At 38.3% G+C, this 24,590-nt stretch overlaps 1 protein-coding gene across 3 annotated transcripts in view; it reads left to right on the top strand.

The window, feature by feature from the left end:
* The window catches only part of LOC113535403 (potassium/sodium hyperpolarization-activated cyclic nucleotide-gated channel 1), a 112,842-nt gene that overhangs the window by 1,901 nt on the left and 86,351 nt on the right, over positions 1-24,590 (top strand). For all 3 annotated transcript variants that reach the window (XM_026928669.3, XM_026928671.3, XM_026928670.3), the window contains exon 2: positions 13,443-13,866. In XM_026928669.3, coding sequence (XP_026784470.2) covers positions 13,443-13,866 — 424 coding nt within the window. The remainder of the gene's footprint in view (positions 1-13,442; positions 13,867-24,590) is intronic.

The raw sequence follows: 24,590 nt of genomic DNA, 5'->3' as shown, positions 1-24,590 counted from the left end.
ATGTAACGTAGGTAAACAGCTAGTTTTAAGCATTTTTAATTTGTGTTTCACTAGTTAGCATTAAAAGCTGTATACAGCTACTACTGTTTCTTATCAGAGCTTTAAAAAACCTAGACCACAAGAGACAAACTACACATGATCACATGATCTGCTAGCGTGAACATAAGTAATTTAAGCTAGGCTAAAGATGCTAACAAATAATAGGTGAGCTACAAGGCTAATTCTGTTAGCATGTAATAGACATCTGTGTCACTGAGAATCTTTTCATGTTAGCCGCTGCTATCATATCAGTGTTGTCAAAGGAAAACATTTTGTGAGAGAAATATTGTTATGATATTGTTGCTAAGTAACAGATGTTAATGTCAGAGGCTCAGGGGCAACACTAATGTTTGGGGTAACAGGAACATTGTGTACGTTTCATTTTTAGCTCGAAATACCCCTTTAATTTAACATGTGTAAGTGTTAATTCTGGAAGTGTCCCTGAGCCGAGGGTAACACTGTGACCTGAAGCATGCTAGTTAACGTCGACGCAGTCCATTGTTCTGAGCCTCAAGTAGTTAATGCTAATCCCGTTAAGCCAGGTGATTGGTGTGTGTGTGTGTGTGTGTGTGTTGGGGGTTGGCGGAGGTTGGAATTCCACATAGCTCTAGGACCTAAAATGACACGTGATTGTAAAGAACGCAGCCTTCACAATTAAAACAATGTACAATCAACACTAATGCTTAATGTGTTGAATTAACACCTGCAGTGTTTAGCTCTTACAGTGTTCAGTTAAAGGTGGAATGTGATGTTTTTTATTATTCTTAAGGAAAGATTGGATTTTGCGTTTCAAAACAACTTCAATATTTGAATTATTAGTATTTGATACTTAACACTTCAAGGCAGGATGAACACCATGAGTGCCAAGTGTACACTTATTGCTTATAGTGTTGAGGTAACGTAGTGTTGAATTACTAACAGTGTTGGGTTACAGTAGTGAATTAACACCCAGTGTATTGAATTAACTATTACAATAATATCTATGTTAATGCTACAGAAATTAAGTGTTAATTCTTAACAAACACTGCTCATACAGTGTTAAATGAACACCCATAATGTTACATTAACACTACAGTGTTAAATTTACACCTGCAGTCCAACATTTAATTTATCTGTTGAATTAATGTTTGTGATGTTGAACTAACACCCACAAAGTTACACTGGTACAGTGCAGAATTAATACTTTGGTGTTGAATTCGTACTTAACATTTAATCAGTGTTGAATTAAAGCTCAGTGTTTAAGTGTTAAGAGTGCATAATAAATAAACATGTACATTTTGAAGTATTAACTTAGTGTTGAGTTAGCACACAGAGCATTAAATTAACACTCCCCAGTGTTTATTTAGTGTTTATGTGTTCAGTGTTGAATTAACGCTAATGTGTGAACTAACACACACTCGGTTGAAAATGTTACAGTGCAGAATTAACACTTTAGTGTTGAGAAATGCACTGTATGTCATTTAACTGTTGCCTTGCTGTCTTAAAAATATTGAAGCTTGTAGTGTTTTGAATTAACACTCAGTGTTAACACATTAAATCAGCTCTTAGTGTTCACTCTTAACAGAATTAACATTTCAGTGTTGAATAAAATCAACACCCACAGTGTTAAATTAACGATGTAGTTTTAAATAATGCCCCCCACCAAGTGCAGAATTAACACTTTAGCATTGAATTAATACTTAAGAGTTAATCAGTGTTTACAGTGTTGAATTAAGAGTGCATAATTAACACTTCAGTGTTAAATTAACTATTACATTATTGGTTTAACTGCTACAGTATTGAATGAACTCTTAGTTTTAACTCTCCTCCATGCAGAATTAACACTTCCATGTTTAAATAACATTATTGTGAGTTAGCACATGCAGTATTAAATTAACTCCCCTAGTGTTTATTTAACTGTAAGTGTTAAATTATCACTAATTAATGTTAACTAACACTGACAAGGTTTAAAGCCTTACAGTGAAGAATGAATACTTTTGTGTTTAATTCATTCTTAAGGTTTAAAGTCTCATGTTACTAACCTCAGTGTTGAATTATTGCCAACAGTATTGAAGCTCAGTGTTAACTTACCACTGTGGTGTTAAATTCACTCCTACAGTGTTAGTACAGACTGTGCTGATTTAGCAAACACAGTGTTTGTGAATTTTGAAGGTGTTGATTTAACCGCTGCTGTGTTGTACTGTGTGTTGTGTGTGTTAGCACACACAGTATTGAGTTGACACCTACGGTGTTGAATTATTGCTCCCAATGCTAAATTAACACCCACAGTGTTCAATTCATGCTTGCAGTCTTAAATTACTCCACCCCCACCCTGCCCTGTGTTTACTTAACCATTAGTGTTGAATTAATGCTTGTAAAGTTGAAAGTTTAACAGTGCAGAATTAACACTTTAGTGTTGAATTCGTTTAAACTCTAGTTTTAATAACCTCAGTATTGAAACAATGCCTGTAGTATTACCGCTTTGGTGTTAGTTTACTTTCTTCAGTGTTAGTACACTAGCACTGAATTAACACATCCAGTGTTTGTGAACATTGAAGGTGTTGATTTAACTGCCACAGTATTTAATAAACACTTGAGTGTTAAATGAATGCTTGCAGTCTTAAATAAACAAACCCCTCATGTTTATTTATCTGGTAGTGTTGAATTAGTGTTTGTAATATTGAACTAACACGCAAGTTAAAAGTATTGAGAGTAGAATCAGTGTTCACTGTGTTGAACTAAAGCTCAATGTTGAAGTGCTGTGTAGAGTGTTGAATCAGCGTTTACTTTTTGGAATTAAAGCTTGGTGTTGAAGTGTTAACATTAATGGTGTAGAATTAACACTTCGGCGTTGGATCAGTGTTTACTCTTTTGAATTAAAGCTCACTGCTGAGGTGGAGAATTAACACTTCAGCATTGAATCTCTGTTTGATGAGTTAAAGCTCAGTTTGAAGTGTTAACATTAATGGTGTAGAATTAACACTTCAGCGTTGAATCAGTGATTAATGAGTTAAATCTCAGGGTTAAAGTGTTAACATTAATGGTGTAGAATTAACACTTAAGTGTTGAATCTGTGTTTGATGAGATAAAGCTCAGTTTGAAGTGTTAACATTAATGGTGTAGAATTAACACTTCGGTGTTGGCTCAGTGTTTAATCTTTTGAATTAAAGCTCACTGCTGAAGTGTAGAATTAAAACTTCAGTGTTGAATCAGCGTTTACTCTTTGGAATTAAAGCTTGGTGTTGAATTGTTAACATTAATGGTGTAGAATTAACACTTCAGCATTGAATCTCTGTTTGATGAGTTAAAGCTCAGTGTTAAAGTGTTAACATTAATGGTGTAGAATTAGCACTTCGGTGTTGAATCAGCGTTTACTCTTTGGAATTAAAGCTCGGTGTTGAAGTGTTAACATTAATGGTGTAGAATTAGCACTTCGGTGTTGAATCAGCGTTTACTCTGGAATTAAATCTCAGGGTTAAAGTGTTAACATTAAAGGTGTAGAATTAGCACTTCGGTGTTGGATCAGTGTTTACGCTTTTGAATTAAAGCTCACTGCTGAAGTGTAGAATTAACACTTCAGCGATGAATCTGTGTTTGATGAGTTAAAGCTCAATGTTGAAGGGTTATCAGTGCATTTTTAAAACCTCGGTGTTGAATTAACTTTGTGTTGAATCCTTGATCTCAGCAGCACAACTACTTTCTGCTCAACACCGCAGCACATTAACGCATGGTGATGAAATTAGTGTGTTTAATATATTATAGTGTGTCCTTCCTCTATCAGTTTCTCCCTGCAGTGTTTCTCTTCTTCAGGATGGGCGTGGTCATGAGCTGACGAGTTAAATCGGGTATTTATACGTAGAACAGAATAGATGTTACAATGTACAGTGATTACGCAAAATTCTCCAGTGCATTTCAGTGTTAGATTTTGCGTAATGGCATAAACTTTGTAGCAAAAGCATCAAGTGTTAGCTGTAGCATCGCTCACTTCCGCGCGTGCGTGCGTGCGTGTGTGTGTGTGTGTGTGTGTGTGTGCGCGTGCGTACGGTGGGCTGTACAGTGTCAAGCCCTCTGAGACAAGGTGAGCTCGGATTAGTGATATAACCTGAGACAGCATGAGCTTAACGCCGATGCTAACGCCATGATGTAACACAACCTTCCTATGATACACATATCACAATCCTGCTTAGTGATGCTTTGTTTGTGTATCAGCTTGTTATTTATGTCTTATGGACACAGAGATAATAACTTAGGTTTTATGGTAGTCATGCTACATCAGCAGTTGCAATAGTTCGCACGTGTTTGTGTTTTTATAAGAAGAGTGCTACTACAGAAATTACGGTAGTGTGTGCACGTCTTAGTATTTGTACGGTCAGCATGCCGCTCCAGCAGTTGCGGTGGTTTACACATTTGTTAATATTTTTATGTTTATATTTTATGTTTTTTATGTTACAGCGGTTACGGTACAACTGCACAAAAGCCTTTAGATTTAGAATAATAGGACGTTTTTCCCGTCCTTCTGAATTCTCCCATGTGATAGGAATATTTAGTGATAAATTATTTAGTATTTTGTATTGTACACATTTTACACTGTCTTAAATAAACAAACTACACACATTATTCTCTTTATGTGTAACAGAATATTGCTGTGTCGTCGTGTGTTTATTTAAAGCGCCACAGGTTTCATCGTGTGCTTTACTAAATGAGACGAGGGTTTGTAATGCCTTTACATCGTTCCTTCTCAGGTGACTCTGTTTCACTCGTGCTTTCAACACATGATTTCATCACACCTACAAATGAGCTTAACAACAAAAGAGAGACGGAGACGCAGCGAGGGAGCTAACAATGCTGTCATCACCAGAGCTGCCAGCCAACACGCCGCTATCACGATGCTATTCTACACCGCCGCTGTACACTGCAGAGCTCGTAGTGCAGACGAACTTAATTAGCATGACCTCATCATTACGTAATGACGCCAAGCCATTCACACTGCACTGTTAATGCCTGGGGTAGAGGGGGGCAAATACTTTGTGCAGAGCAACAGATGGCCTACAAAATGATCTGTATGGTTGGTGGACCTCAGGGCTGGGTGATGCGATGATACAACATATCATTAGTATTTTATACCACTAATCAACCTCATTATAAGCATTTATTTGTGTTTCTGTGATAAATGTTTTACTCCAGAAGTAACAATAACTACTGGAGAGGCTCACCTACCGTAAAAACACTAATAAACAGGCAAACTACTTTTATTTCTGGAGTAACGTAAAACCATGTGTGCAAAATATTGTAGCTGCTGGAATGGCATGCCTACTTTATAAACACAAAAAAATAAGCAAACTACCGTAAGTTATGTAGTAGCACGTCTAATATACATCTAATATACTAGCATAAAAGTGTGCCTAGCACAAAAACAGTTATAAATAAATTATGTAAGTGTTATGAGTGTAAGGAGTTGGAATACTTTTGTCTACAGCTATCTGTAAATTCTTTTATGGTAGACAGGATAATTCATCAGTTACGGTAGTTTGCGCAGTTGTTAATGTTTTATGTTAGGTGAGATACTACAGAAATTACGGTAGTTGGTCTATTTCTTAGTGTTCTTATGAGAAGCGTGTTATTCCAGCAGTTACGGTAGTTTGCGCAGTTGTTAATGTTTTATGTTAGGTGTGATATTACTGTAGTTTTTCTGTGTCTTAGTGGTTTTACTGTAGATTTGCGATAGTTTGCATATTTGTTAGCACATATTTAGCGTTTTTACAGTAGGCATGCTACTGCAGTAGTTAGGAAAGTTTGCGTATTTGTTAACGTTCTTATGTTAGGTGTGTTACTTCAGAAATTGCAGTTGTTTGTCTGTATTTTAGCGTTTTTGCAGTAGGTGTGCTACTGCAGCATTTGTGGTAGTTTGGTTTTATTTTGAAATTATGGTAGTTTGCGTATTTAATAGTTTGATGGAAGGTGCGTTACTCCAGCAGTGATGGTAGTTAGCACACTCGATACCATTTTTATGTTAGGAGTGCTATTCCAAAAACTATGGCAGTTTGCCTGTGTTTTTACAGTTGACTGGATACTCCAGCATTTATGGTAGTTTGTGCGTTTGTTGTTTTTATGTTCGATTTGCTCTTCCAGACGTTACAGTAGTTTGCCTATTTATAGTCATATGTTATAGGGGTGTCACCAAAGTCCAGCCCCGGGGCCAAATGTGGCCCATGAACAGATGTTAATTGGCCCTCGGCTTCTCTTTCAGAATGTATGATTGGTGGCCCGATGGCCAACACGCTGCAATTTTGTTCTTTCACCTGATAGTGGCAGCAGACTGTATTAACACCGTTAGCTAAAATGCCAGAGCCTTTTCGTCTCTGACCACACCTGCAAATTAATTGACTGAATGATATTTAGCCATGGCTACAGATAAAAAGGGCAAAGTTTCCAGTGAGATGGAGAGATTTCAGAAGAGCTGGAAACAAGAACACGTTTTCATCTAGAGACCTAGCAAATGCGTGCGCCTCGTATGTCAAGAGACTGTTGCTGTAAATGAGGAATTTAATATCATGAGATATTATGAAACAAATCATGGGCGATGCAGAACATGTTCTGAGGATGGGAGAGCAGAGAACCTGAAGCACCTGGAAGCTACTGTGGTGGCATCTCACACACGAAAAGACTTCGGTCTGAAACTGGGCCAAAAAACTCTCCAGTTTCAGGTTTTAAAGCATGCATAAACACAACCTCAGCATTATTTTTATCAAGCTTTATGTTCTTTGGAAAGCAATTCCAGAAGGCTTTCCATCAAACTGTGATATTTATATGCCTTGTATGCCAGCCAAAACACCATAAAGTTCTTCTGCTAACAATAGTTTCAGTTTTTTATGCCGTGTTGTTGCTCCCTGGTGTATCAGTACTGCTGCATCGGCAGCCTTTAACTCTAACGTACCTCCATCACTGGTGTTTGTGTTGTGCTGTTATAGGAAAATAATCAACAACAGGGTGATGGGATGAAGCGGAGTTACTGTTACTACCATGCAGTTGATTGTTTTTCTATATCAGCATGCCCTGAAGTGTTTTATTCCTCTTATAGCACAGCAAAATGCAGACAATTACAATTTGTTATTTATTTGTTATTTACTATTTATCCATTTACAGTTACTTTTTATGATGTGGAATGTTTTAATATCCAGGTGATAAGTTCCTGAAATTATAGCAGCTATAAACAGTCTTTCCCTCAGCTTTTCTTTTCTCTCTCTTGAAGTTAATAAGACAAAAATCTAAAACGCAGCTTGTCATATTACCGAGAAACTGCAGAGCGTAAACTCCTCTGTTTCATTATTCATTATTCATCGCCTGCAGAAAATCAGCCAGTTTGAAATTCTGTCATATTTCTGTCTCTGGCGTGATGCGTTTCAGCTGTCGATTCTTCCTCGGGTAAAACGCAGGCTGTAATTTATAATGCAGAGACAGAGAAGCTGATACTGAGGAATTCTGACATGTCATTATTTAACGGCGTAAATTCCTCTGCGTTTGAGGGTGACTTTACCCTTTTCAAGGGTAGCTAGTGTTGTGTTTCTGTCCTTTACAGGCGATACTCTGTGATTATATTCCCATCCAGATGGAAGGAAATGGCGATGAGGGTGTTTTATCCGTTTGTTCCACCTGTGAGAAAATTCCAGTCCAAAACGCCCTCCATTAATGGAGGAGCTCACATGTAAGCAACACTAATAGCTAATGATGATTTAGCATGTCTAAATCATCACAGACTTGCCCCAAAGGACATCAGTAACACCATCGCAAAATTATTATGTATTAAAATAAAATTAAATTGGCCACGTCTCCTACCTGCATCTCATGCTCTATTTATCTTTCCGTTTGTCCAAATTGCAGTAGTAACCAAAATATATAACTATAAGCTTAATACATGTGACATTTGTTTTTGATTTACATGTTACGTCCTTCGATTTCAGATTGGATTAGCAAAGCGAGCTAACTGTACTAGCGACATACACTCACCATAGGCACCAACGATCTCTGCTCCTTCCTTCCACGCTATGTTTCTTCATAACGTCTCCATACACAGTGACAGGTCGTATATTACAGGATAAACAGGATGAAAGGACGGTTATGAGATTTTACTTGTTAGCTACATTAGCATCGTAGCTCGTTGAAGCCCACCGAACATCTCTGCTGTGTTTGGGGTGAAATTTGGGGATTTTTGTGTATAACGTTGTATATCATGTTGTGTTTGTATTTGGCACAATTCTTATGAAACGTCTAAGGTTTTATAAATAAAGAGATATATGAATTATAAATGTGATGGAAACTTTCAGGTTCATGAGAAACTAAACCTGTTGGAGATTTTGTCTCGTTCATTATCGTATGGATTTATCAGATAGAGTCTCGGGCTCATAAATTAATGACGCTGTTTACAGGAAAAAAAGAGAAGGAGGATTTGTATTCGAACTCCTCCTTCTCCTCCTCCTCTTTCTCAGCGTCAAACAACATTCGATTTCTAAACTGAGTTTAACGTCTATTTTTAGGGGGCTGCAACTTCTCCTTGCATTATTGATGCTTTTTGGTCTAGCTCGCTCTTTCCCTCTCTATCGCTCTCTCGCTCCCTCTCTTTTTTTCCATCCAGCTTCGGAGACGTGTCCTAAAGTCTGATGAAGGTCCTTGTTGAATGCATCTCACTTTTTCCAAAATGATGCCCTCTGGTGCTCTTTAATTAGTCTAGCTGTGTTTTTCCACCTGCAGAGCAGCGCATTGGCCTAAATTCAGCAACGCGAGGTGATGTTAGGGGACAGCGAACGCACCGTGAGGCCAATCAGATGGACACAAAATGAATGCTAATGCACCAAAAATCCAAATTGGTGTTTTACGAGCTGCTTGTATGAGTCTCTTGATGTTGTATAAATAATTATCACACAGCGCAGTTGAATTCTGGATTGTGATTGGTCGCAAGGTCTTGATTAATTCTCTATAACAGTCAGAGTTAAAGCTGTAACTTAAGTTTTCTGTCATCTTCGAAACAGAGGAGTTTACACTTTGCGGGTTTTGGGTAACATGACAAGCTGTGTTTTTATTTTGTTATGCTGATGTTGCACTATAATGGATATAAATGGATAAAAAGTATGACGTGTCGTTGTTCTACAAATATAAATGGATAAATGGATAAAAAGTATGACGTGTCGTTGTTCTACAAATAAACATTGTAAGCATTGACAGATTACTGTGTTATAAAAGCAATAATACACTTCAGGACATGTTGTTACAGAAAAAAAAATTAACATGGGGGTGGTAACAGTAACTCCGCTTCATCACACCACCCTGTTGTTGATTATTTTCCTAGAACAGCGTGACATGAAGTGTTTTATTCTTCTTATACTACAGCAACTTTTAATTATTAAAAACTGACACATCATACAATTTATCTGTTTATTGTTGCCTTTAATATTGTGGTATAAGAGCAATAAAACACTCTGTGTTGTGCTTTTATAGGAAAATAATCAACGACGGGTTGGTGTGATGAACACTGTTACTGTTACCACCCTGAGGTTGATTATTTTCCAATAACAGTATGTCCCAATGTGGGTTATTTCTTTTATACCAAGAATGCCACATTGTCATTTACTTCTTCTTCTTCTTCTTCTTCTTCTGACCTCATGGTAAGTTCATGTTAATCCGATGAGAGTATGAGAGTCTCAGCAGCATGAGTCTCTTATTCTATATCTGTTATACATATAGCAACAAAGATGAACCTGAACCTGAACCTGGTTGCTGTGTTTATGTTTCACGTGTCGATGTTAAATACGGAGACACAACAGGGACGATGAGAGACACGGGGTCACATGAGATGTCTGCGTCGGCTCCCGTGACCTTCGCTGCTCCCTGGACCTCGCTGATGGGACAGATGGTCCCAAACATGGCCTCCGTCCCACCTCTGAAAACTACCAGCTGTCAATTACACCATCATCACGGCTTTAGTTTCTGGAGCTCTATTATAGTGGAGTGCATGTTCTTTTACACGCTTCAGCGAGGCTGACATGTAACTCGAGCCGAGCTCCTGAGCATAACACACCGCTAACAGGCATAAAAGTACCTGACGTGGATATTATTAAGCAGCAGGATGCCCGGTTTAGGGCGAAGGACGCACAATTATCAGAAACATGATCTGGAGATATTTATAAAGCAAGGCCGTGACGCTTCAGTTACTCAAAGCGGATCTGTTACGGAGGCACTGATGGGGTTTTCAGCATGAGATACGATTCTTGAAAGCATCTATTTTTGTATAGATGAATGCTGTTATCAGTGACTGGGACATTTCCCTGCGCCTGCTAGCTTTAGCCTGTCACATTAGCACAGCTATTGAGTGCATGTGTATAAAAAAAAACAAGACTGAGAATGCAGAAGAGTTAAAAAATAGGAGGTTAAAAAATCAATATTCATTTGCATAGCTGCATGTTTTCTGAGTTTGTGTGTCATTTAGGAGTGCAAGGGAGTGTGTAAGGTGTACTTTGCATAGCTGACTGCTCCGTGTGTGTGTGTGTGTGTGTGTGTGTTTATCCTTGTGTATACTGTACAACTGGAGTCGTGTTTCATCCTCCTTTCACCATCTATGGACTTCCATAACTTCCTGTAATTAACAACAAAAAATGTATATATGTATATATTGTTTATACAAGTGTGTGTGTGTGTGTGTGTGTGTGTGTGTGTGTGTGTCATTAATGCTTTATTTTTCTTGGAAATGTAAATGACAGGATAACATGAAACCACGGTTGTACATTTTTCTTCCATTCTTGCGACTGGAAACGACTTTCTCTAGCCAATCGTTTGGATTTGACACTTTAGTGATGAACAAGTTACATTCTCAGATTTCTCACTTACATTACAGCAGCTATAAACAGTCGTTCCCTTATACTATACAGTATTTCACCTATTTTACCTTTTACTGACACTGGAGACTCCTTCCATAGATGTTGCATAAACGTCTTCTTATAGAAAACTTCACCATATCAGTGATTACACACGTTTATCTGGAGTGTCTGCTGTACAAGTATGTAATCTGCAAATACCTGAGAAAATTTCATTCAAATCGCTTGTCACTGAGATCGTCGCTCCGTGTCGCGCACGTCTGTAAAAAACGTTGCTTTGTCACTTGATAGTGTGAATAAAGGGTTACAGAAGCACATCTGATGAAATGTGAACCAGGCATAGGCAGCTGCTTAAGGGGAAAAAACCCTATATGTTAGTCCCGAAAAGATGGTAAGAATATCTTGTACTGTAAAACAGAGACTTTATTAAAGCTCCATATGTATATATATATACATATATATGTATATGTATATGCAGTACAGCATTAAAAAACAGTGTGGCAGCCATGACAGTCCCGCTTGGACGATTGAGAACTAGCTAGCTATTGAGATTCTTCAGCATGGGTCTTCTCGTAACATCAGCCTTACATAACTCCTCTAGTATTGCTTCATAAAATATTTACGCAATGCTTGTGTAAGTCCTCTTCAGGTAAGGTGTCACAGAAATTTCTATGGACAACCAATTTTTAAAAATATGCTGCTATAGATAGCTAGCTAGCTAGTTTGGTCATTTAGCTACCTAAGTGTCCATGACATATAGATTGCTGTTTTAATGTTTTTTTTTTTTTTTACAGCCTCTTGTCATATATACGCATTAAACCTTTGAAACTTCAGAGTGAAGTGCAGCTCGGCTTGTCGGATGTTAGTGTTGAGTGGAATTTTCCGGATGCTGCCGTTGACGCAGGAATCCAGGGTGCTCAGCTCGTCCCAGGTGCGAGCGAAGGTTAATAAAAGAGCAGCGGGTGAAAATGGAGGCTGTCGGACATTTTGTGTTTTGATTGACGGCTCGGGTCTGGCTGTCAGGATTCGGAGAGGGCGAGAGACGAGAAACAGGGAGAGATGAGGTGGTTTTTTTTATAGAACTGCCACTCACAGGAAGAGCTCGACTCGGAAACGCAGACCTGTTCTGTACAACAAATACGCTTTTGGTTTACGTTAACAAACATTATATGAGCAAAACTCCGCAAATGACTCGGCTAGTTCGATGCTAACTAGCTGCTTGCTGCAGTCGCTTCAGGACATAGTGCATTCTAGAGAGCATTTGATTGGATGCAGTTCGGATGAGTACAGGATGACTCGTCAAAATTTTTTCTGTTTTTTTCCCCAAAAATGCTAAACTGTAAAATTAAAATAAGAATATCTACAAAGCACATGTTTGTCATGTTTAAATATATGCTGGTTATTTGCATCCACAGTGGCAAACTCCCTGTGCAAAAACACTCATTTTGATTTCAGGGACACTTTATTATTAGCAAGCTAAATGACCAAACTAGCTAGCTAGCTTTAACAGCATATTTAGCGGCGATCCCGAGTTGTTGTTCATGGAAATTTTTGTTCATAGTAACTGCATAAATATTTTATAAAACAATATTGGCTGATTTATGTAAAGCTGATATCAAAACCCCTTTATTATCTAGAAATGTTTAATTCCAAAATCTCATAATTCACTTTATAAGGAGCAGTTCTTTATCATTATCATGCTAATTTCCGCTAACGAATCTCTGCTAGTTATTTCAAATGCTAATTTAAATATTTAGAAAGTCTCAAGGTAATGGTGGTGTATCTAACTGTAATTTTTTGGAGCACTATGTCTACTGTAAGAATAATAACAAATAGGCATGTTACAAATAGACTAAGTGTGAGAATTAGCTTAATTGTTATTAGAAAATATTGTAAAATTTGTGAAACCTAGTAAGAAAGAGAAAACGAGATAGTTTGTAGTACAGTGGTAGTTATCTAGTTAGCTAGTACAGTTAACTTGCTTTGCTAATTTAATCTGAAAATGAAGCCACCAAGAAGCCTAGCATGTAGCATTTAAATCAAACGATTTTCACAGTGTGTTGTTTAATTTGTGTTTAAATAGTTAGCTTTAGATGTTTTAAATAGCTAGTACTGTTTCTCATCTGAACTAAAAAAAAAAAAAAAAAAAAAAAAAACAATGCTGCAAAGGCCACGCCCACAAGCGAACAAGTGACTCTTTGCTTTCTAGTGTGAACGCAGGGTAAGATAAGCAGGAATGTGTGGAATTCTAGATCCGGGAACTTTTATATACCTGACTTTCAATGCTAATCATGGGCACGTGCATAGCTTTCTCAACTCGTCGTGTATTTCTCAAGCCCTTTAGCAGCTGGTGCATGTTAAGCGTAAAGAAAATGCAAACATGAGGTGTGTGAAAAGCTGAGAACATTTGCATACCCTCATTAACCTCCCTATCCCAAGTTTCTTTTCATTAAAGAGCTTGGAAATCGTGATTAGCATGCTTGGCGAGCGTGTGTGTATGTGTGTGTGTGTGTGTGTGTGAACCGAATCTCTGACCAGCTGCTATTTTCATCCTCCCTGCAGGTTCTACTGGGACTTGATCATGCTCATCATGATGATGGGGAACCTAATCATCATTCCTGTAGGAATAACGTTCTTTTCCGAGCAGACCACGACCACCTGGCTGGTGTTCAACGTGGCCTCGGACACCATCTTCCTGGTGGACCTTTTCATGAACTTCCGCACGGGAATCGTCAACGAGGAGAGCTCGGAGATCATCCTGGACCCCAAGGTGATTAAGATGAACTACCTGAAGAGCTGGTTCGTGGTGGATTTTCTCTCCTCCATTCCCGTGGATTATATCTTTCTGATCGTGGAGAAGGGCTTCGACTCGGAGGTGTACAAGACGGCGCGGGCGCTGCGCATCGTCCGCTTCACCAAGATCCTCAGCCTGCTGCGTTTGCTCCGCCTCTCACGCCTCATCCGATACATCCACCAATGGGAGGAGGTAAGACACATTGCCATGTGTATCCGTCCAATCAGAACTCTTTATTCCAAAAATAATTAGCATACACCAGAAATCGACTTCACAGTAACAATAAACGTATAACTTGTATAAAGTAACTTTATGTAAGGTTGATAATTACTAATTTACGACCGATTAATTGTTGAGAAGAATTTACACGAATAAGAGTTTTAAATGAAATATCCAAATTGAAGTTTTGCCTCATATTAGGCTAATTTCAGGCTAATGTCTTGGTTTATTTTTGGATTAGAAATTGTAGAAATTGTAGAAATTATTGGATTTCTACAAAGCAAACAATAAGTAAACTTTATGCACAATAATATGCACACATAACTAGCATATAGGTAAAACTACCAAAGTAAATTTCCAACACTCTCTAGTTGTCTCTTGGGTTAATTTGGCTAATCAGCATGTTTGGATTAGACATTTGCCATTTTAGAAAGTTTTTTGAAGATGTTCAAGTCCAAGAACAACTTTTTAGAAGGAAATCTGCACATAACTAGCGTTTAGTTAATGTTAGCTTACTAGTGAAGTACATTTCCAATACAGTTGAGTTGCCTTTTGGTGTACTTGACTAGTCAGCATTTTGGATCATTTGACTTTTTACAAAAAGACTAGTAAGTATTTAGTGTTTAGCTAATGGTGGTTTGTTGGCTAGCAAAATTTTCATTACCAAGAAAAAATTTTGGCCACTGATTAACTTTTTAGAATAAAATACGCACATAACTAATGCATAGCTAGAGTTAGTTTAATATTAATAAATATAAGTAAATTTCTTATTCTGTCAAGTTGTCTTTGGGGCTAACTTGGCTAGTCAGCATTTTGGACTGGCCATCATTTGACTGTTTTTTTTTTTTTCTCTGCAAAAAGACTAGCTAATATTTAGTCTTTAGCTAATGGTAGATTGTTGACTAGCAAATTTTTCTTAGCTTACTAGCCAATAGTCGAGTTGTCTGGATGCTAGTCAGCTAGTCAGCAGGTAGTTTTACATTAATTTACCTTGGCTAGTTAAATAATCAACTTGGAGATGATAACTTTTATTTCGTACTTATGTAACCATTTTCAAGTTGATTTAACGATTAAGTGTGTGATTTTGTGGAATATTTGTTGCAGTCCTCTCTTTGGATCATTCCTTTCAGGATAGACTGCAAATTTGTCCGAACTCCAGACGTTGTGTAGACGCCTGCATCCGTATAAGGGATTAGCAGGAGAAAAGAAATCCTTCAGAGAAACGACAGTGAGATTAAAAAGAACTACAAGCTCAGAGAGATTAATATTCTGAACGTAACACAAGCGTGTCGGTGCAAAACTCAAACTCACCCACGTTCACCTCGTCTCAGAAGGTGAGCGATGAGGACGGAGAGGAAAAGCTTCAAACACGCGGCTGATTAAATGCTGTTCACACACAGCAGTCTGCGTGCGGTGTGAATAAAAGCTTATGGGTGTGTGTCCGAAAAATCCGGTTCACTTCACTACTTTACTGAGGGTTTTTTTTTTTTTTTTGAGTGCAATCTCTATGTAGTTATTATAAGATTTTTTTTTTTTACTCTGAACTTTGAAGGAGTCCCAGAAAAAAGGATCAAGAAATCATTCAAACAATTACAAAATAACAAAATAAAAAATTTGTTTGAAAAAGAAAGTATAAATCAATTCACAAGCAAATCAATGAAAAAGCAATTAATGATCTAAGTCATAAATTAATTTGATAATCATTAAATTCACTCACACGTTATTATTTTATAAACATTTTTTTTTTCTATTTACGATTTCTGTTTTTTAGACTTCAGTTCACTTCTTGCTTTGCTTTTTACTTTTCTCATTTCTTTTCTTCTTTCTTACTGGGATGGTAAAATGTAAAAAGGAAAAGAATAGAGAATAATAATTAAAAACGCAAAACAAAAGGAAAACAGAAAAGTTAAAAAATAAAAGAAATCGTTTGAATTGATTTGGGATTTTGATCTTGAAATATGTATACATATAAATATGTTTTCTTTTTAATAACTACTCCTTTTTTTAAACTAATTACCTTCTCAGAGTGTAGTGAAAACCTGGCCCATGGTTTCTGAGATCTCTTATCAGCTTTGATTTGGCCCTAAAATAAACATCTCTTTTTTTTTTTTTTTGCTCCGTATTTAGTTTGATGTCTTGTGCGCTGATTAAAATTATATAATACCCCAAAATTCAAGCACTAGAGTCCTCTTTAAATTTCTTATGTCTTCTTCTGATGGGCTGCTAGCAGCTTCATATCTCTTAACAGAAACTGTTGGATCGTAAACACAGCAAAACGGCCCGAGACAGAAGTGTGTGTGAAGTGGCTTAGTGTCCCTGAAGTAGGTTTGGCCTCCAGCCTCTGATCGTTCAGGTTGTGTTTCTTTGGCAGCGTCCCAAACAGAGGCCGGTGGAGTCAGCACTTTGTGACTGGCCCTAATTTAAACAAGGATACATTTGTCTCTCTCTCTCTCTCTCTCTCTCTCTCTCTCTCTCTCTCTGGGTGACTAATACAAACAAATGGTGAGCGGCCAGGGCTAATCCAGGTCAGAGCACCAATTTAAAGACGGACTGGAGGCACATGTGGGTGTGTAAAAGGAGTGACACAGCATCTTCACCTGCATCTACACTCTCTGTATGATCTATTTTTATGACTAGGTAAAAATGTCTAAAAATATCACAGTTTCACACTATCACAAACCGTTTTATTCGACTGTTTCAAAACTCACACGGCAGCCGCGAAGGTGAAAGGAAAACTTTATTATGAAATGGCACTAACTTTTATATACGATCAAATCCTTCATTTCTATTTCTTAGAAAGATCCTTTTTTTGAGTACGACTTTGCCATGAAATCTTTTACTGACTCTCACTGTCAGTATTTATCACGTCGTTGGTCTAATCTGAAAGAGAGAGCTGTGAGGAAAGGCGGCACTGAGGCAAGTGTGCGGTGCTGCTTAGCTAAAAAAGCAGAACGTTGTTTAATTGAGTTGTGGTCAACAGTGCTGTGTTCTTCTGTGCGATATGTTCTTTCATAGCTGTTGTGTATGATAAAGTTAGGAACACGCTAGGAGTGACAGCAGAGGCAGGAGTGTAACGTGTTTACAGCAGTAACAGACTCAAAGCGTTTCAGTGATGTCACGTCCCTGCGCTGAGAAACGGAGGTTGCTGCAGCTTGTGATTGTCAGAATCACTACTTGATCGGGAAAAAAAAATAAGTTGGAAATACATTTTATTCAGTGTTACGTAAAATTAAACAGCCATCTGACATCAATACACTGTGACTAACCGTGAAACCGTAACACCACAACAACCCTAGTTTTTAAATCTAATTAATGTTTTATTCACCTGATCAGGTAAATATCCAGTAAACTGGCTTTTTCACACATATGAACGCAGGAGAGCTCGGTCTTCTGGACTGTAAGAAGCATTTTTCCCCACTACCTGTGTTAGCAAACATTAGCATTTTTGTTTCTGAATAATTCTAATATATTTAATTGTTAGATCTTTTTCACCAGGTTTGCTACTCAGGTAAGTTAAAGATAAATACACTACCACTAGAAAACATTAGAGACTCTCTATAGCTCTATCCATCTCTGAATTTTCCCATGATTCATTCCATACTCAGCACCGGTTACTTCCATCATCCATCGTAGTAGCCAAGTGGAAAATAACATGGTGGAAAATCAGAGGTGGATGCATATCAATTTATTCTTAAAGTGGCAGTGAACGTCTAGTTGTTTCCAAACCCTCAAAGCTAAACATCTGGGTAAATACCGTGATGCTCTGACCCAAGGCTAGCTAACGTTTCAGCACGGTATTCCAGTAATCTCCTTTTAGTGGAGATTACACAAATCCACACTTTCATACAGGCCGTGAAAGCATCAGCATTCCGTACAGTGCGTTTCTTTGCACAACAGCGTTAAGTGAAATATGAATATACGTATGAATATTTCTTAAGATATCTCAGTTAATAACACTACATTGTGTTTGTGAAGTAAAACCGTTCTATTTAACATTGGACTGTGGTTTTCCATACACCTCAGCATTCCGTACACATCAGCATTCCATGGACTTCGGTATTCCGTACATTGCATAGCTCTGTGCAGTTAGGACAACATGAAGTGAAATTACATTTTAATATTTATATAATAATAATAGTAATAATAATAATAATATAATATTTTCATTTGTGTTTTCAGTGTAAAGCCATTCTATTTAACATGTTTTGTACATTTCAGTATTCCGTACACTTCAATGTTCCGTACACTTCATTATTCCGTACACTTCATTATTCCATATGTTGCGTGTCTCTGTGTAATTGGGACAGCGTTAAGCAAAATTTAATTTTAATATTTCTTGGATATCTCAATTAGTAATACTATGTTGTGTTCTTTAAAATGGTTACATAAAACCTTTCTATTTAATAGAGCGCGGTTTTCCGAACACTTCATTATTCCGTACACCTCAGTATTCCGAACAGTTCAGTATTCCAAACACTTCGTTATTCTGTGCAATTGATTTTTTTTTACCACAAATATAACAGAAAAATAATATATTACACTTACGGGACATGCATTAAATATAAACTGCTGTTGTTTTTTTTCTTTTTCCATTAAAACCGTTTAAGAAATTTTATTCTACAATGTTCTTTTATTATATAATTTATTATTATTATTATTATTATTATTATTATTATAACATAATAATAATACATACATTATAACAAAACATCCGCTTCCTCTCAGTATGTCTGCTTGCCATTGAGAGAGATGTTTTGATTGTCAAAGAGTCAAGTGTGTGTGTGTGTGTGTGTGCGTGTGTGTGTGCGTGTGTGTATGTGTTTATTCCCAGGATAGGAAGAAACGGATGTGAGTGTGTGTGTGTGTGTGTATGTGTGTTAGAGCAGCAGGAAAGCATGGGTGTTTGTGTGGCCTATGCAGACATGTGTGTGTGTGTGTGTGTGTGTGTGTGTGTGTGTGTGTGTGTGTGTGTATTCCCTGGTCGGGAAGCTACTTGTACACGTATTCCCAGGCTGTGTGTGTTTTGCTGTTGCCAGGGTCTGGCAGCTCTGGAAGACTTGGCAATGGGGCTTACCTTCAATTCTGCTTTCACACACACACACACACACACACACACACACACACACACACACACTGCAACACCATAAATAAAATGCTTCTCTGGATTTACTGTCTGATCAGACCATGGCAGCTGAATGCAGCTGAAACCATGTGTCTCTGTGTCTATGTGTGTGTGTGTGTCTCTGTGTCTATGTGTGTGTGTGTCTATGTGTGTGTGTGTGTGTGTGTGTGTGTGTGTGTGTGTTTTACGGCTCAGGGTTAAAATGACGGTTTGTAGTGAAAGCTGCACTGTGATAGCTGCTCTGTGCTCAGGTGTAATCCTGAGATGACATTTTTACGATATAAATTGCAATACCTGGTTTCAGGAAGCCATTTTGGATTTGCCCCAGCTACAGTCCCTGAAAGAAATGTAAGATTACGCTATAAAATGTAAAGAAAAGGTTATTGTGGGAAAATAAATCATCAGAAACATGCATCGCCGTTTAAGATTGTGATACTGCATTTTAAATCTGCTAGAAAAGAGACGTGAGACGAGTGATTCCGGTCAGAGACGTCGATCAAAACATCTGTGTGACTGTTCGACCAATCAGTGATCGGCACTATTTGTAGCTCCGCCCACACGTCCTGGCTCGGCATGCTTAGTACCTGAGTGGGAAAGGTAACCAGATTCAGTACGGGTACTATGTAGAGGATTGTGGGTAATTTGCTGAGCTGTGCTGCACAGATGTAAGTGGTGTGAAGGTGAGGAGAAGTTCAGAGAGGTAAGAACGGGTGAATTCATGAAGTGATTTATACGTGATGGTAATGATTTAGAGCAGGATGCAGGCTGTAACCGGTAGCCAGTGTGGCTGCTGAGTGATCTTTTACAGATTAAATGCATGAAACATCGTATTTCACAGTTTTATAGTCATTTATAAATTTTGCTGCTTCCTGTAACAAGCATGACTAATCTGGCAGAAAAAAAAAATGGACATTATGGCACTAATTGTTTTCTCTGTGCTGGGATTTTGGAAGGAAAATGAAAAAAAAAAATCTTAATACGCAAATTCTTGATTTTCTTCTTGTCATGGTTATAATGATTATAATCGTTGTTCTTTTTTTGCACACAGCGGTGAGGGAGTTAAATGCAATCTTAACAAAACAAGGCTTAAACATGCTTGTGGATTTGGAGGATTGTTGTCTCTGCCTGAGGGACGTCTCCGAGCAAAATTCCTGCCGCTGCCAGACTGCCAGATCAGTCGTGTCCTCCCCTGCAGAGACGATAGAAAGCGAGGAAGTCTCTCTCTCTCTCTCTCTCTCTCTCTCTCTCTCTCTGCCGCTGTCTCTCTCTCTCTCTCTCTCTCTCTCTCTCTCTCTCTGCCGCTGTCTCTCTCTCTCTCTCTCTCTCTCTCTCTCTGCCGCTGTCTCTCTCTCTCTCTCTCTGCCGCTGTCTCTCTCTCTCTCTCTCTCTCTGCCGCTGTCTCTCTCTCTCTCTCTCTCTCTGTCTTTGTCTCTCTCTTTCTCTCTCTCTCTCTCTCTCTCTCTCTCTCTGCCACTGTCTCTCTCTCTCTCTCTCTGCCGCTGTCTCTCTCTCTCTCTCTCTCTCTCTCTGCCGCTGTCTCTCTCTTTCTCTCTCTCTCTCTGTCTTTGTCTCTCTCTTTCTCTCTCTCTCTCTCTCTCTCTCTCTCTGCCGCTGTCTCTCTCTCTCTCTCTCTCTGCCGCTGTCTCTCTCTCTCTCTCTCTCTCTCTGCCGCTGTCTCTCTCTCTCTCTCTCTCTCTCTCTCTGCCGCTGTCTCTCTCTCTCTCTCTCTCTCTCTCTGCCGCTGTCTCTCTCTCTCTCTCTCTCTCTCTCTGTCTCTGTCTTTGTCTCTCTCTCTCTCTCTCTCTCTCTCTCCCCCAGCACACCGTGTGTCATGGTTTGTTGTATGAGATTATAAAAGGGATGTAAAGGTGCCGGATTTTTAAGACACACTTTCTGTTTCTGTGAAGAAAATGTTCTTAATGCTAATACCTGAAACCTGACGAAACCTGACGATACCTGAAACCTGACAAGCGCGTTTACTTAAAATGTACTAGAAGACGATTTAAAACACCGTGAGCTGCTTTATAAAGACATGAAAAGGAAAGAAAACACGATTCCTGCATTGTTCTGATAAATCATTAAAAGCTAAAATGGATTGTTATGTAAGGAATAAAACATGCGTGTGGTGCTGTTATAGGAAACTAATTCACGACAGGCTGGTGTGATGAAGCCGAGTTACTGTCACCACCCTGGAGTTGATTATTTTCCCATAACAGCATGTCCTGAGGTGGGTTTTCCCTCTTATATCACAGGGATTTGCCATCGATTATAATTTTTTATTTATTAAAGAACGAGAAACCGCAAAGAAGCTTAAACTCCTCTGTCCTGAAGACAGAGTTACAGCTTTACCTCTGACTGGTCCACAGCGCTGACACTGGAGACTCCTTCCATAAATGTTAAAACTTCACCAGATCAACGATTATTTGAGTTTGTTTTTGCGCAGCGTCCGCCGTACAAGTCCCTGTGAATGAGCTGTTACTATAGAAACGATAAATCGATTTTTATTATTTGTATTTGTATCTGTTTTTAGATTAATGTAAAATCATAGTTCATTCATTCTGGAGTGTTTTTTCAATTTCACATTATTCTGAGAAAAGAAAGAGAAAAAATTAAAAAAAGGAGAGAAAGAATGAATAAAATGGTTAATGGAATATGAAATGCTTAGTCAGCATTAGGAGAGAACGAGATGATGAGAGAGAGTGATAGAGAGACTGAGAGAGACAGAGAGAGAAACACACAGAGACAGAGAGAGAGAGAGAGAGAAACACAGAGAGAGAGAGAGAGAGAGAGAAAGAGAGACATGTTAGTTGGTTGTTTTTCAATCCCCATGATTATGAGACACATCTGTCTGCACATCAGAGCTCATAACACACCATCCTCTCTGTGGAGCCTTGCTGGTGTGTGTGTGTGTGTGTGTGTGTGTGTGTCAGGGCAGGTTCCTAAACGACAACACAGCTGCTCATCTTCACTACAGTCAACAACACAAACACTAAAGCTACACAATACAGACAAACAATCATTCTTTTAATTAGAATTATATTTATATTTGTAACTGATGTTACAGTTACACACCTGAATTTATTTTATTGTGATTCTTCCACAACCACAGGTCCACGTCCGAGTCCTGACAGGATCGCAGTAACACCGGATTGGTTAGTGGCTTGATCTGCATATTTCACATTTGCGTATTGGTGAAGATGTTCACAGCAGGACGTTTAGCTCATGTCGGTTTTACGCTGAATGAATTTGGCACAGTTTTGGTGTCAAACGTCAATCGCACACCGTGACAACGTAAACCACGCTCGATAAATGAGCCGCGCCGAGTCATACGCTGTTATAAACATTTACAAATCTTTTCAGAAATCCTCAAAAAAAAAAAAAAAAAAACAGAAAGTCCTAATGGAACTATATTAATTGTTCTGTTTGTTTTTTTGTTTGTTTATTCATTCATTTTCTTACATCACAATGAAATATATCAAAATAAAAAATATATATTCTTGACTTACACTATATTATAAACATTTAAAATTTTTCAGACGTACTGTAGGGGGAAAAAAACAACAAAAAAATGGGACTAAATCTTCATTCATTCATTCATTCGTGCATTTTACACGTGTGCTCGTGTCACCTGGCTTTCTTTAGCAGTGAATATTGTAAACATTTATGAAAATGACACAAGATTCCTCTCAGAAATAATTTATAATTGCTCATTAATTTCACTTGTGTCAAAAATCCTGAAACTGGAGTCTCCTTCCATAAATGTTGAATAAATGTCTCTTTACAAAAATATAGATTACACGTGTTTTTTAATCCGGTTATGTGTCCACCGTATGAGTCCATGTGAATGTGCTGTTGCTATAGAAACGATGAGGTATTAGACGGAGCGCATTAATATAAATGTGAATGTGCAACTTTTGACCAATCAGAATCCAGAATTCATCAGCGCTGTGATGTCATAGTGTATTAACGCTTGCTTTATTACTGAAAAAACACAACGAATGCAAACGTTAAAATACCGAAAAGCCACGAGGATACACGAGGATACGTGTGTGTTAATTACCGATTAATAAGTCATGTGACCGTTGTACGAGTGTTTTAATGGCTGAACCACTTCCAGCGCTGCAGCTTTAAGAGTCTCTCAGACGGAATGATTCATCAGTCCTGCGTCTAGCGTCAGGTAAAGTGATCTGAGAGGAGGAAACGTGAGCCGCTCGACCTCCAGCGCAGGGTCACGGTGCGGCGTGCGAGAGGCGCTCAGGGTCCTGTTTAACAGCCGTGAAGTGTGTAAACAGATCAGCGAGTGTGTGAGGTCAGCACTGTCGTCTGACGGCTTTCAGACCACGGCAGCATTTTAAAGGTTACGTCCTTCGAGGATTTTAAACAGGACCTGTAATCTGGGTCCTGATAAACATTCAGATAGTGCTGATTGGTCACTTTTGTAAGGATTTCTGTTGCGAGGTTGTTATAGGAGTGCACAAATATTCTTTTGAGATTTTTCCTTTTGCATATTAATCAGAAACTACATCTACATAAATTTAATCATGTTCATGTTCTAACTAAAGCTGCAGTCAGCTGTACTCGGAAAAATCCGACCTCAGGCACGGCAAAGTGGAACGGACATCATTCAGGACCTCGGGCAACATCCGGCTAGCCTGAGGTCCCTGACGTCAGAACAATACAGCAGCGCACACACACACACGCACACACACACGCACACACACACACTCAGACACACACACACACACACACTGTCAACAGTAAACACATTTCCCTTTGCATTATTTTCTACTTTTTAACTTTGATATGTAGCTTTTCTGTTTTTTAAAGCTTTGTAAGTTTATGTTTCTAACATAATTCCATAATTCCAGTTTTACTAACGCAGTAAAAACATTCTAACTGATAACTTTTATGAGCAAAGATGACCAAACCCTTTGTCTTATATGTTGTTTCTTATCGTTAATCACACAGAAATAATTCATGTTGATCTTCTTAATACATACTGTATGTTTATCAAAGTCAGAGACTAGCCGTACATATGATCTTGCTCTGGACGTCCGTGTTATTCCGAGCCGAAGCACTTGAGAGCTTTTAGACCGGAATTGGGGAAAAATCGACTTGGGACTTTCCGAGTTTTGAGTTCAGTGGATTGAAGAAGAGCTCCAGATAACACACTGAGCATGAATGCAGTAGCATCACCTGAGTGTGATACCTGTACTCAATAAAACCTGCTTCACTCTCTACACTTTTCATTTCTAAACATTACAAGTAACTAACGCTCTTACGGAAGTTAAGCTAATTGACATGACACTAAAATTAGCCGAATATGTAAAGTAAAGCTCCCTTTCAGCAATCACGGAGTAATGTGAGTGAAATGTCCTGCTGCGAGCTGCGAGCTTTCTCATTAATATGCAAATAGAAATATAAGAAGAGGAAAGTTTGAATGTGGGCTTTGATAGAAGGAGATTAAACCTGATTAGCCATGATCTGTTTACAGCAATAAAAGTGCACCATTTATGTAAAATCCCCACATTTATTATCTTTAGCGCAATCTGAATGATATTACTAAAATAATGAT

The sequence above is a fragment of the Pangasianodon hypophthalmus genome, chromosome 15 (genome assembly GCF_027358585.1).
Source record: "Pangasianodon hypophthalmus isolate fPanHyp1 chromosome 15, fPanHyp1.pri, whole genome shotgun sequence".
NCBI lineage: Eukaryota > Metazoa > Chordata > Actinopteri > Siluriformes > Pangasiidae > Pangasianodon > Pangasianodon hypophthalmus.
This window is presented reverse-complemented; position numbering and strand designations above follow the sequence as displayed.